Source organism: Podarcis erhardii (genome assembly GCF_964252035.2).
Source record: "Podarcis erhardii genome assembly, chromosome: 5".
Classification (NCBI taxonomy): domain Eukaryota; kingdom Metazoa; phylum Chordata; class Lepidosauria; order Squamata; family Lacertidae; genus Podarcis; species Podarcis erhardii.
This window is the reverse complement of record NC_138509.1, coordinates 56,762,742-56,777,428: the sequence shown is the minus strand read 5'-3', so window position 1 is coordinate 56,777,428 and position 14,687 is coordinate 56,762,742. Positions and strand designations below refer to the sequence as shown.

The 14,687-nt window shown below is 45.6% G+C and overlaps 1 protein-coding gene across 3 annotated transcripts in view; it reads left to right on the top strand.

Annotated features, from left to right (window-relative positions):
- Nucleotides 1–3,227: 3,227 nt before the first annotated feature.
- TRIM8 (tripartite motif containing 8) overlaps nt 3,228–14,687 on the top strand; it is a 71,095-nt gene continuing 59,635 nt past the window's right edge. The window contains exons 1-2 of one of the 3 annotated variants that reach the window (XM_081863810.1): nt 3,228–3,315; nt 6,209–6,891. In XM_081863810.1, coding sequence (XP_081719936.1) covers nt 6,322–6,891 — 570 coding nt within the window. In that variant the 5' untranslated portion in view covers nt 3,228–3,315; nt 6,209–6,321. Of the gene's footprint in view, nt 3,316–3,928; nt 6,004–6,208; nt 6,892–14,687 lie in introns of those variants that run through there. The other 2 variants (XM_081863809.1, XM_081863811.1) reach the window with 2 other exon arrangements.

Sequence of the window (14,687 nt, the reverse complement as noted above, 5' to 3'; positions counted from 1 at the left end):
AGAAGATTGGCAAGAAAGTTCTGATAACAGATATACCACTGTGTTCACTTCCAAAGGAGAGGGGGATTGCTCAATCTTCATAAAACAGAAGAAAACAATAGGTGGCATTTATAGTTTCTTTAAGAAAAAATCCTTTTGGGATCATTTTTGAAAAAGCATGTTAAAACAACCTTAAGACGCACCTGTAGTATGTTGGAAATGTGGCCTTTGGCTTTAAGAGGGCTGGATGTAGCACCTAAAAGCTAAGCATTTCAAAACTCATTTTATTGGACCTGTTTCCTAGCTAGAATGGTTGGTGGGAAAGACTAGCCCTCTCGTGAGTGCCCCCTACACTACAAATATAAATTTTTCTGAGACCTGTTTTAAACCATTTTAACTATAATGGCTTCCCTAAAGAACTAGAAGATTGTATTTTTATAAGGCTGCTGAGCTTCGTTTGGTAGACACATTTTCTTCTGCCTTAAAGTTCCTTGGGTTGCACTGGAATTGCATAAAACAAAGGAGGGTAACCTGTGGCCTTCCAGATGTTGTTAGACTCCAACTTTCGTTAACCGCAGCTGGAATGACCAAAGGACTGATATGATGGAAGCTGTAGTTCAGCAACATCAAGAACTGCATTTCACCCACTCTGTTATAAAACATTATCCGTTGCCTACTTTTTTCTTTTTAAAAAAAATCTATAATAACCTTATAGGAATTGCAAATCCTAAAGGAAGTGGGTTATGATTTTGTTTTTAGTGCTCTTAATCTGCTAAGATCGTCAAGTTGTCTAGTTGCCATACCCACATACATCCCACTTTGGCCTGTTTTGGGCCCCCATCCATCTACATTTCAGATAGAACTGATTGCAGAATCAATGCGGGTTGTGTATATATGTATGGTAAGGGTAGGGTTCATAGTATCCATTCGAGTATGACTTAAAAACAATGACCAATTACGTTATTTGAAGCTTGTCAAAACCATGGTGGCACTGGAATCTACTAGGTATTACACTTCCCACAAGGAAGCCATTGCATCATGACTGCAAAAATCAGGACGCAGTGGAGGAAAGTTACTGGAATCTATCTCAAATCTGGACAATCTAGCAGCAGTGCCAAGTATTCCAGGAAAATATGTCTTAAAAGGACAGTGCAGGCTGTTTGATATTTATAACACTATTCTCCCAAGCAGAAGTAAATGGAAAGGCTACTTAAAAACAAAACAAAACAAAGCATATCCTCCCTTTTTTAAAAGCGTAGGGGACACCTATGAGATTTTCTTTACATAGATACTGATGGAAAACTCGAGTACTTAATTAACAGCAATTAATGTGACTGCAGCTGCTACCAATGCATTAAATTATCAGGATCTTTTTGCATATTACCTAGAAGTGATGACAGAACTGTGAGTCTCTCACACAAAGAAACTTGCGTGAGTATCCCCATGCCAAATGCATGTGCTGTACCCACACTGGGAGCGCATGAATTTGGCTGAGGGGAAAACGCATGCTTCCCTTTTCTCATGAGAACTGGAAATGTGGAGAGAGTGTGTCAGTTGTTTGCCACTGCTGGGAAATAGACAAAGTGATCCTTACAGAGCTTCAGTCCTTTAACTAGAAGGGTAAATGCTCCTCCTAATCCTAGAATGTTCCTATCCAACTCATTCTAAATGCACGCTGAAAGCACTGCAAACTAGAGCTGGAGTCTCCAGCAGGGAACCTCACAGCATGCAACCCGCATGGAAGTTAACTAGTTAGTGAAGGAGCAGCAAGGGATTAGGTCTGGTCTAAACGGACCCAATTAGATTTATTCTGTAGTCTTCGCTGCTTCCTTGGTTTTGTTTCATATTGCCTTTGACACTACGCAGTTAACAATTCTAAATGTATATGAATATATATGTATTAATATATGGGGGGAAATACCTTCTGATATTTGTTAGATGAAATTATGTCCTGTATCTTCCTCCTTATATGATAAAGTAATTTCTTACTGAAGTTGAGAAGGAAGTTTAAGGTGGTGTGAGAAACATTGTTCCCCAGGATGCACATATTATTTTTTTTATTTTTTTGGGGGGGGGTATCCCATTGTGACATCTGTTCAGAAAGGCTTTGGAAGACTTACAAATATCTACAAAACCTCTAACTAGAGACTTTAGTACAGTGGAATGTGTGTGTGCGCAGCATGGGTGACAATCATCCCAGCTTAACTTCTCTAAATAAGTTGTGTTCCCAGACTGAAGCTTCCAAGATGCTTCATTGAATTTTTTTGGGGAAGCTTTCCTTTCAAAATGTTAATTTCCTACCCACTTGGAAAACACCTACAGTCCATTTATTCTCCATCTATGCCAAATCTGTATACTGTATATTAATCTCTTGGCACTACATGTCAGCTACTCTAGCTTCTTCGCAGCTCCTGTCAGGCATTCTTTAGCTCAGACAGAGCATAAATCATCTGGGCATTGGGATCACATCATTAAGACCTGTACAGCACCTGGCACTAGGCTGACACTAAATAATAGGAGCCTCTCATAAAAGATGATATATTCTACAGGCCAAATTAAGCAGGGGCTAGGATACGTCTGCGGAATTTAATAAACAATCGATGCACTTAGGGGGACCTCCAACTTTCATTGCTACATGCAGAGGATGATTTTCTTGTTGCTTGCAAAGACATAATAATAATAATAATAATAATAATAATAATAATAATAATAATAATAATAATAATAATAATAATATGCTTAGATCCATCCTGCTCCCATCTTGCTGCACCTGTCAGCAGTCCCATTTGGGATATTGGGGAAGGGTTGCAGTTCCGTGGTAGCGCACGTGCTCTGCGCGCAGAAACCCCTGGTTTGATCCCTGCCATCTCCCGCTAAGCCAAGGAAAGGCCTTGCTGCCTGAAACCTCGGAGGAGGTACTCCTCCTCCGTGCAAATGCTGGAATGGATGGACCAAGGGCCTGATTCGGCAGCAGCCCGCTTCCCCGTCCCTCGTGGTGCACAAGGTCTTCTCTTTCCCGTCTGTCGCTTCACTTCACCGAGCCCCGGTCGCCCTCGGCAAGGCAGCTGGTAGGTGTACCCAGTGCGGTACGCCGCCGGTAATATGTTCTATACATATGCATGCAGTACGCATTGTGAGAAAGCAGGACCTGTGCTTATTAGATAGGTACACCTGGCCACGTTTCCTACCCCCCCCCCTTCCCGGCGTGTGTGTAGTGTGACCCACTGTGACTCACACCCCCCCCCCGACATCTGGCAAGCGGAGCAGGGGAAGCTCAGCAATGGCTGGCTCCCCTCCGACAGGGCGGAGGCGCTCCTAGTGGCTCCCGGCTCGCGAGTAAGTACGACCGCGGGGGGCTCCGAGCGAGCGGCCTGCTTCGGGGACCCCTCCGCCGCCGTCGCCCCTTTAAGGGAGGCCGGACGCGCTGTGTTTAATGTATCAAATTGTGGCGGGTCACGTGAGGCCCCGGAGAAGGGGTTGAGCAGCGCCGCGGCGGTAGCCGCTGAGAGTCGACCGAGCCGGGCAGCGAGGGGCTGGCGGTGGCTGCGGCGGCTGGGGCTAGGCAGGGCTGGGCTGGGCGCAGACCCGGCGGAGGGGAGCGAGGCGAGGCGAGGCCCGGCCCGGGACGGAGGCAGCGGCTCCCTCCGGATTGGACTCCCCATTCTCTCCCTCCTTCCTTCTTTTCCTCCCTCCCCCCCCTTTTTTTTGTCCTTGCTCCTCTGGAGGACTTCGCGTTTCGAGATTTATCGGAACCGATTGATTGATTGATTGATCGACTTATTGATCGGTTAAAGGCGCCCTGCTGCTCGGGCGACGCGAAGCCGGGATCGGGTTGAGCCGCTGCTCCTTTAAAGCCGAGCCGGGGAGGGCGGGGGGGGGAGAGGAGAAGGGGAAATCCTGCGATGCGCCCTTGATCTTTAGTCATCCTTCCGCCCTTGAGTTCCTTCATACCCCCCCCCCCACCCCACCCCCACCCCTCTCCCCCCTTTCACACCGACCCTAATGCGCTTTCACCGCCCCTGGGAGAAGAAGAGGAGAGGAAGAGGCGGCGGCGGCGGCGGCATCGCTGCCTATTCCTATAGGCAACCCCCCTTCACCTTGATTGCCACCCCGTCGATCTACGCAAAAGACCTCGATTAATTTTTATTGTGCCATCCGCTCTCTTTCTCCCTCTCTCTCTTTCTTTCTCTCTCACCCCGGCTCGTTCTCGCATTATTTTGCAAACCTTGAGGGGAGGGGGCTAATAGGTTTTTTTTTAAATGGGCTGTGTATGCTGGGGAAAGAGAGCTCTTCGCTTAGCTTCCCCATCCTGCGCCTTGGATCAGGAAAAGGTTTTTTTTTAATAAAAAAAAATCTATATAGGGTTTTGTTTTTCCCCCGGTTGGGGGTGTATTGAATCTGAATAATCAGACATATAAACCTATTTTCCACCCCTATCGCCCAGTTTACGTGATCCGGAACGTCTATATTATTCCCTGCTTTCGTTCTGCGTGATAGCGTGGCAATAAGATACCTCTCCTCCGCATCCGACACCCTCCCCCTTTAATTTTCGTGGGGTCTTTTTCTCTCGGGTTGAAATCGTGGCTCTATTCTATGTTGTTTGTTTCTCTTGCATGTGGCAAAGGTGAAAGATCGTCTGATCCATCGGTCTGCTACTTAATTCTTGTTGTTTGTGACTGAGGGAGCATTAGAAAGAGGTGCGGAAGATAGAGGTGCGTGCCTGTGTGTATGTGTTTGTGTGTATATATAGATATATGCAGTATATATATATTTATAAATCACACACACACGCACGCACACACAGTTTTTAAAATAAAATTTTATTTAAAAGATTGGGGGAGACCCAAGATGGCTGGAGGTGGTTGTGAGGAGTATGTAGGTTTTTTTTTGATCTGATGATAAAAGCTAAAAGGCACAGCAGCTGCGGCTGTATAAACTCAATTTAAAACCCTCCCCTTCCCTCCCTCTTCTCTCCCCCCCCCCCCCCAATCAGGCGCACACTTTGCAGGGTGGTGCCATCCACCACTTCTACCCCCCTCCTGTGTTTTTTTTTAACAGGTTTGTTTCTACTTTCTAAAATAAAATTTAAAAATCTACCAATTAAAAAAAATCAGCTCAAAATGGCTGAGGACTGACTGTGTCCTCTTGGAATTGTACATTTCAGCAGTTCCCTTTAAGCTGCTGCTGTCTCTCCTCTCCTCTCCTCTCTCTCCTCCCCCCTCCGGGGTTTTTTTTTTTTTTTTTTTTTTTTTTTTTCTTGCAGGCTGGTTCCAAAAGGAGAAATAGCTTTCATGTCAGAAGGAAAACAGAGAAGCAAAGGGGAAGAGGCGGGGGCTGGGCTCTTCATTAGCAGTTGAGAAATTCCTATTCAGTTTGATCAAGGCATACTTGTTTTCCTTCCAGCAAGAGCAACCCATCACTTTCCAAAAGACCAAGGGTTTTTGGAAGTGGGGGAGGATTGTTTCCATTTCAGTCTTGCTAAAATAAAATCCGAGGCAGATTTTAAGAAGGCAGAAATCCCACGAGGTATTGTGAGCAGGTTGATTCTCTGAGTTGAATTTGTCTTCAGTGGTTTCCACCCTCAGGGGTGTCCTCCCCCTCTTCTCTTCATTCCTATTTGTGAAAGGAGCTAAGGATGGGAGGGTCCCTTTGGCTCTGGGCTGGAATTTCATCCGAATGATTGACCCGTCTTCCTACTGAGATTGCACTCTTCCAAAGCCAATGAAGAATATATATATATTTTGCACCATTCAGCTGCGTTAGAAGTTAGCTGGTCTTGCATTTGGATTGTATCTCCCAACTTTTTTTGTGGTTTAATTAAAGACTTGCATTCTGAACTCTTTGATGGGAGGACAAATAATTTGAAAAGCGATTCTTTTGAGTTTGGTCAGGAGAGAGACAAGTTCTTTTAAAATATCAAATCTTGGGCAGAAAGACACAATAATTTGGCAGTGTTTAACTTAGAAGGTTTATATGGCATTTGGACTCCATTCTGGATTTTGTATGGAATTTTTTCAGTTCTCGGTAAGTTCTTTGCTTTTGCTTTTTAGAATCAAAAGTTAAAACTTTGAGTTAAAGATTGTTTGATTTTAAACCTTGCAAGCTTTTGTGGTTAACTTAATTGTACCTATTGGATCATGCTGCTGGGTTTTCCGGTGTGTCTCTGTGTGTTGGTTTACCTGAAATCTTAGGAGATAATTCTTAATTTTAATTTTTTTTTGTTCATTAGCAACTTAGTGGCCTTTCTGTTGCAAAAGTGGAAACTCATCACCATCTGCGTTAGACCAAAAACTGACTTTTTAAAGAGAGATTGCTGAAAATAAAAATCTGTTGGTGTGAGACATGGCTGAAAACTGGAAGAACTGTTTTGAAGAAGAACTTATATGCCCCATTTGCCTGCATGTCTTTGTGGAACCTGTCCAGCTTCCTTGTAAGCACAACTTCTGTAGAGGATGCATAGGAGAGGCATGGGCCAAAGAGACAGGGCTTGTGCGTTGTCCTGAATGTAATCAGGCCTACAACCAAAAGCCCAACCTTGAGAAGAACTTAAAGCTGACCAACATTGTGGAGAAGTTCAACTCTCTCAACCTGGAAAAGACTCCCTCCGTCTTGCACTGTGTCTTCTGCCGGCGTGGGCCACCTTTGCCTGCCCAGAAGATCTGTCTGAGGTGCGAAGCTCCCTGCTGCCAGTCTCATGTTCAGACACACCTGCAGCAGCCCTCCACAGCACGGGGGCACCTCCTGGTAGAGGCGGATGACGTCAGGGCCTGGAGTTGCCCCCAGCACAATGCCTACCGGTTGTACCACTGCGAGGCTGAGCAGGTTGCGGTTTGCCAGTTTTGTTGCTACTACAGTGGGGCACACCAAGGGCATTCGGTGTGTGACGTGGAGATCCGGCGCAATGAGATCAGGGTAAGTGTGGAAAATTGCCTCCATGTTGTTGCTGGTTTTGGTCTGGAAGGTACTAGCAGAGTGTGTGGTGCTGTGCAAGAGAAGCTCAAAAAGTAAATTCTCTGCCGCAGAGGGTATCCAGTTTATAAAAGACCAACCCCCCACACCCAAACCCATTAGATCTGCCAGGCTTGATCAGAGGCCCAAGAAGGCACTGCTGAGACAAGGTAAATAATAACTGGTGGTGCAATGAAACTGTGTGTCCCCCTCCCCTCCAGTTTTCTCGATTGCACATCAACTGGATCAATATTGGCCCAGCAGCTCTTTTTAACCTCTAGTTCTGCCAGGAACAGTTTTATCCTTAATGAGAAAGGCTGCCTCTTCTGCTTACATGTTGCCTTTTACAATAAGGAGCCATTCTGTCTAAAGGTGACCTTTCTATTTCTGTTTATTTATTATTATTTTTTTGCAAGGCCTACAGAAAATATTTTCCCATCAGTGCCAATAAGGGTTTTCTGTGGGTTGCTGTGCACAGTCCTGTTCCACCTTTACCAGTGCTTGTGCTGACATCTTAGATGTGCTGAAAACGAGGAAGTAAACAAAAGCTGACATGATCTTTTCAGGCCTCATTAGAAATGCATCAAGGGAAATAGACCCTCACTGAACAGGATGTGATGGGGGAAGGGAAGCGGGTAAAGCGGGCTGTGTGTGTGTGTGTGGTGCTTTCAATTTGAATGTGGCCATTCAAACAATAGTGGGGGGATGGGGTGTGTGGTGGTGGTCTCTGAGGTTGTTTGTCACCCTGTGAAAACAATAGGACCTTCAAATCTTCTAACTGCTCCGCAAACAATTGGGAGAATAGGAGGAAATCTGCTAAAGCTGCAGGTCATTTGTATATAGTTAAGAGATAAGCACAGGCCTATTAGCAGGTATAAAAGGGTTCTCCCTGTAGATAATTCTTCTCAGTAGTCAGCAAGTGCTGCAAATGATGCTTGGCAACTCCTGCCCCCACATTGCTTTCTCCCCCCCCCCTTTTTTAATTAAATAAACCTCCCTTTGCTCTCGGGCTTGCCCTGGGAACCTTTTCGACAGGCCCAACCCCTCTGCTTCTCTCCCACAAGAATGGAGCAGAGGGGAAATCCAATGGACTGGGCGGCTGAGTGCTCTGAAATCTGGTTTCGGGCAGCTTTTTCTCCCAGGGGTTGGGAGCCAGGCCTTGATTACAATGCAGCTCTCCTATTGTAAGGCTTGTCAATGTCAACTCTCCATCTTCCTCCCTCCCTTCCCTGTCCTTTCTGGGCCAAGCTGCTGAGAAGGGGGAAAATTCCATATGACCTCCGTCCCTCTCTCATCATTGCCTTGGCTTCATGCTCTGGAGGGGAGAGGTGGGAGGCCAATTCTCCTTTCTGAACCATCCAGATGGGAAGGCCTATCCCAGTGACAAGCCATTCTTTAGGGTCAGGAGAAAGGGAGTGTCATTGGCATGGCTGCCTAAATGTCCAGCAGGTTCAGGGTAGCATTATGTCCCATCAGTGGAACAGAGTTCGGGGCAGCGAGGGTGGGGTGTGTGTGTGGAGATATTTGTAATTCAAATATCTGTGGCTTTTGGATATTAAGTTGAAACCTGAGATAATGGCATTATTGGTTGGTGTTGCACATGCAGAAATTGGGGGATTGGGACAGAATATCTCCATAAGGATCCATGAAGGTTGACTGAGGGATGCATCCTCAGGGTCATTTAATGTAGTTGCAGCAGTGTGGCCTGGCTAATAGTGGAAAAAGGTGACTGAAGACTGTTAAAAGAATAGATTTCACCCATAATGGACACACACACACCACTTCCATTTACACATGCTTATGGTTCTAATCTGCATTGGTGAAGGAGACCTTGGAAGTAGGGAGGGAGATTTTACAGCAGATTACTTAAGATTTACTTCAAGGATGTGAGCCTGAATATGTGGCATAAGTCAAACAGGCAGGCAGGTGTCTGAAGCAGCTTCTTCCCCAAGCCTGGCTGCCTAGGCCTTTCCCCTCCTTGCTCCTCTTCGCTTAGGCCCCTGCCTCTTCTTTCTGACCCGATCCTGTTGCCTTGAAACCTCAAAGCGGCGCAAACAGGCCCTCAGCTTCTCTTCAGGCATCGTTGTGTAGGATAAATATTTAACAACAAAGGAACAGTGGTGCCTGTAAAACAGGGACAACTTCCTGTGTATTCTAACAGTGCCAAAATGACTCACAATTTAGCCATTAAAAAGCGGAGTGGAGGGAGAGAGAGAGAGAGAGAGAGAGAGAGAAAGAAAGAAAGAAAGAGAGAGAGAGAGGAGTTGTAAATAAAATTTGCTATCTCATTATTTTCCAATTGGACAGCCAGGTCCTTGTGGGGATTTTCGGGGCAGAAAGAGGAGCCTGTGAGCTTGAACAGGAAGGCTGTTTTCTCTCTCCCCCCCCCCAATTTTCTTTTTGGGAAGCCAAAAGATCTCCTTGGAGGTGCCAGCGGCTCCACCACGCCCACACAGGAAGAAGGAAGATCTAGCTAGGCTGCTAGGAAGCTCAAAGGGCTGGTTTCTCCCTTCCCCCTCCTTTCTTTCTATTAATAGGCACCCATGAGGGAGAAGAGGGAGGAATGCTGGGTTAAGCAGAAAAGATGCCTTTTCCCCCCAGATCTGGGAGAGGCCTGGTGATGACGTGACTGGTGAATTGAGACTGGCAAATCCCAGTGGCAATTCAGTTTAGAGAGAGCTTGTTCTTAATGAGTCAATTTTTAGGAATTTTTTAGCTGGGTCCACACCCATCTTTCTGCTAGAAGTTTCTCTTTGGGGTTTCTTTCTTTTGCTGAAGGCTTTTTAATGTGGAAGCTACGGCCAGTCTCCTTTTAGTCTCTCCCTGCTCTTAGTAGTTGGGCCGCATTCTGCTCGGTTTGCGCAAAAGTCCTTCTAGAATCTCCGCTGGGAATTTGCCTGAATAAGCGGAGACGGCCTGGACCAGCTACAGCGGCTGAACTCTGTGTCCTTGTTGTGTTGGGATGGGAAGATCTGGGTTCTGTTTTCTCTTCTGCTGGCAAAGAGCTTGTCCATTGTACAGTGTAGCTTGTGTGCTTCTCTTGGCTCTGCCAAACCTACCACCTTTTGGGTGGTAAGCTACTTAATGCACGAAGGCTCACTTGTCTCCTATAGCTCTTTTTAACCACCCCTGAGCTTGTGTTTGCCACTTCTCACTGAAAGTAATGAGGTTTTTAAAGTTGAGTCTTCCCATGCAATAATATCTTAATAGAATATTTGCTTAAGCTCTGAAAGAGCTGAGTTGCTACATCACTCTGCTGCTCCCTGAAAGAGCACTGCTAGCTTAGAGGTATGCCCATCCCAGTTGTCTTTTCACATAATATGCGTCTGAATGGAGCCAAAGTATATGTAGTCACTCTTGCACATTCCTTTTCAAGAGTGTCCCTTTCCCCCTGCCCTTCCTTTGTTTTCCTCTACTGTTGAAATTTCAGCTGTAAATGAAGTGGGGGCAGGGACTGGCATCTCTTGCTTAGGCAGTTTCTTCGTAAAGCACCATGTGTGTTGCTGGTGATATAGCTGCCAGTATCTGATGCAGTCTGCACCTCTTCCTGCCTTGAGTGCTGTTACATTCCCAGTTTCCTTGCTTGAAGGTTAGTACTTCATTAAAGAAGCATCAGCCTTGCCACTGTATCTCTCATGGCTACCTTTGACTAGCATGCTGAGATGTTCCTCCTCCTGACTGTTGTTCTACTGCTCTGCAAAAAAGTGCGTGCTCTCTCTCTCTCCCTCTGTGTGTGTGTGTGTGTGTGTGTGTGACTCAAACACACACACGCACACCTCCTTTTTGAAAAATAAAAATCCCGTTCCTATATGCTCCTATGTGGCAATTTCCCTGGAAACCTCTTTTATTTTTTTGGGCAGCCATGTGATTTTAGGCTGCACAGATTTCATTGTGCATATTAAGCAATCTCTATCATGCTTTTTTTTTAAAAAAGAAAAAAATAGAAAAAAGCATCCTGTCCTATGAGAAGGAGGCATTATTATATTATATTATATTATTTATATTATAACCCAGTTTTAGTATGAACTTTATTCTGCCCCTTCTGCTTTCCTTTCCAGGCCATTTTCCACGTCAGGGGCTCCCCCCATGGACCTAATGTTCAGAAGTGAAATGAGGCACACTGGTACAAGGGCCCCCTAAACTGTGAACTAGCATTAGGAGAGGTATGGGGAGCTGTAGTCCAGCAGCTCCCATAATCTCTGAGCAGCAGCCATTGTGGCTGTGGATGATGGATGTTGGGAGACTAGCAGTGTTTGGCGGTTGGCAGGTTCTCCTGTCCTGCTTTAGGAAAAGGCAGCTAAAATCTAGACAAGGGTCTAGGGCAAAGATTAATAACGAATGTTTGACCTTTAAACAATGGAATTCATGAGTGGTAAAGTTTAGGGTGCATCTTCTTGGAGTGTTTCTGCCAATACTGGAGGACTATTTTAATGGCTTAATTTTGGGTAAAAAAGTGGCATGGACAGCAGCAGATGGGAGACACTTAGCTGGTGGTGGGAGGAGAAATGCAAATCCAAACTCCTGGATTGTTGCCAGGTATGTTAAAGGGCGCATATATATACTGCTGAGCCTTTAGTCAAGCCTTGTGAGCCCGTTTGTCTTTTTTTAAATGAATGAGAACCTAAAGAGAGCCTGCTGGATCAGGTCAAAGGTGCAAGCTAGCCCAGCACTGTGCATTCACGGGGGCCAACCAGATTGGGGGGTTGCTGTGTCAAGATGCTTGCAGTACAGTCATACCTCGGTTTACAGACACTTCAGGTTGTGTTTCTTTGGGTTACAGACCTACCAAAACCCGGAAGTTCCGGAATGGGTTACTTCCGGGTTTCGGGGATCACGCATGCGCAGAAGCACCGAATCGCAACCCATGCATGCACAGACGCGCCGCTGTGGGTTGCGAACGCTGCGGGTTGTGAACGTGTATCCTGCATGGATCACGTTCGCAGCCCAAGCGTCCACTGTACTTTACAGTTCTGCAAAAAATAAATATGGTCTGCCCTGTTCCAAACATTTAGGGAGAGCCATAGCATCCACCGGGCGTGCAGATGGTCCTAGTTTCAATCCTTGGCCTCCCTGGGGAGTGTTGAGAATGTCCCCTGTTTGAAACCTTGAAGAGCTGCTCCCAGTCAGTTAGGGTACACCAGGGTGGCAACTTTAGCCCCAGGGATCGAAAGTGACCCTCCACACACCTCTCTAGTTGCATCACACCTGACCAGCCCTGCTCCGTGCCCCCTTCAAGTACTTGCTGGAATGTGTCCTAGAACTCTTGCGATGTGCCTTGCTTGGATGGAGAGAGGGGCATGTAGAAACTTTTTGACTTTTGTGCAGCTGCAATGTTGTGAACTGTAGAGACGAGCTGCCTCTGTTGCTCCACCCACTTGGCTTCTGGCCTTGCCCAAAGCTCGCCTGGTGCAGAAGATGCTGAGCCAGGCAGGCCAGCGGTCTGTCTCTGCATTACACAGCTTCCGATGTGCCTGGAAAATTGAGGGACGTTTATTGTGCTTCACTTAGGGGCTGCTTCGTGCAGCATTTGTGTGTGCTGCAATAAATACATGAAGTGTGTAAGGGAGATGCTGTCAGGGAATGGCAGAGCTGTGTTGCAGACATAGGGATGCTCCTTCCTGAGGCTCATCCAGGGGAAGGGGCCAGTGATTTATGGGGTTTTGTGCCCACCCGTGAAGCAGGAGCCAGGGCTGTAGCAAGGGGAAGAGTCCGAGCAGGTGCAGGAAACATCAGAAGCATAGGAAGAGACTTGCTGAGAGGAATAGCCCCCACACCCCCTTCCTTGCTGTATCCAAGGACCAGGAGGGGCTTGAAGAGGCTGGCACAGTGGCAACGTCTGTGCAGAATTCACAGGTTGCTAGGCCTGGATATGCTCAGGGCAGATGTGTTCTCCACGCACACTGGGAGATGGTATTTCATGTGTCTGGAAACCTGCACCTTCCTTTCACACTTTACCACAGCAAGTGGTGGTTTGTAGATGGTGCAAACAAGATTGTCATAGAATTGTAGAGTTGGAAGGGACCACGAGGGTCATCTAGTCCAACCTTCTGCAATGCTAGAATCCTTTTACCCAGTCGGGGGCTCAAACCCACATTCCTGAGATTGAGTGTCTCATGCCCTGCCAACTGAGCTATCCCCAATGTGAAACAGTTTTTTTTTCTAATTCCCTGCAGTTATTTTCTTTTTTGTTGGTGGCTTCTGGGCATCAAGAGAAATGGTGACAACCAGTAAGTTAGTGCCAGAATCATGATAAAACTGCAGTGGGTTGTCCTCCTAGGAAGTAGCAGAGCTGATAGTGAAATACCAGGAGGTGGTACTTGTGAAAAACAAGCATGCATATTTTAAGTATGCACCCTCTTGCACACTGTCTGCTTGTAAACAGAACTCTGAGTTTTGTTTGTTTGATACACAGGTATAATTTCAACACGTCAAATTCCTGCCTGCCCTTTACGAGAAACTGTGTTGTCTTTGCCTGAGGGAAGGCCTCTTACATACAGACTGGTATGGGCAATTTCCCCAAACAGACACAATAGAAATTTGTGACAAGCAGAAGCCTTTTTTTAAAAAGTTGTGCAATAATTTTGCATACTGTTGACATTGAGCAAAATGCATAGGGAATAGCTTGCACCTATAATGTGGATATTGTAGTGGGATTGCAACTTCCTCTCCCATTTTACCCTCTCAAAAAGGTTGTGATCAAATAAATTTGGACTTCATCTTTGCTTTTCAGTTTCCACAATTCTAGTTTATCCTGGAGAGTAGAAATATTCTAAGCAGGGGTACAGGACTCTGAAAAAGAATCTGACTGCTGCCCAGTTCTGTTCTTAGGCCTTCTGGAAAGATCAGACTTCTGGACTATTTCTGGTTGCTGTGAGTTAACTCTTGTAGAAAAGGCCTATAACCTATTTTGGCCTGTTGCTGAAAATGCAAGCAGAGGGGATCTCCATTTCACTGCTAATTTGAATGTTCACTGTCATCACTGGTGGGTTAAATTGAGGCAAAGGATTTTTATCGAACTACAAAATGTTATTTCACTTATGATGCCAAGATACCCACGTTATCCGTGACTGTTTCTTGTGAATGGTTCGCTACCCCACTACAGGTGTTAATACATGTCACCAGTCTGCTTTTGTAGAAGATTTGCCTATTTGACATACATTTAAGCTCTAATTATTACTGCCTATAACTTTGTTTCTCGTTGCCGTTCAGTTTTCTCCTTCATATACCTGCCAACTAAGATTTCAACTGATGAAGTGGGATTCAGTCCACAAAAGCTTATGCCATAATACATTTGCTAGTCTTTAAGACTTTCTGTTGTTTATGCTGCAGGAGACTAACACTTCTGCTTATTTTTTTTTATTTTATTGCATGTTTCTGTTGCTTTTGACTTATTGCTTATTGTGGCTTTTAAGTTCACCATGGATAAATCTGTTAATTAAATTCCATTTGTTGCAGGCACCATCCTAAGGTGCATCATTAGCAAAAACAAAAAAACTTCAGCAGTGTATCAACTGCCATGATTCACAATTAAGATAATTTTTGTGCTGAACCAAACCTCACAAGAGTTCAGCTTTTTTGCCACTAAGAGTTCAACTTGCAGAGGAGCTGAACTCTTGTAAGGGCTTGGTACAGTAGTCTATCTCATTGCAAAACAAATAAATCTTCATTGTGAATATGGCCCTCCAGGAGACACTAATGAAGAAACCAATTTGCTAGAACAATACCTCCACCAAGCATGTCAGAACTATTAAGAATGAATG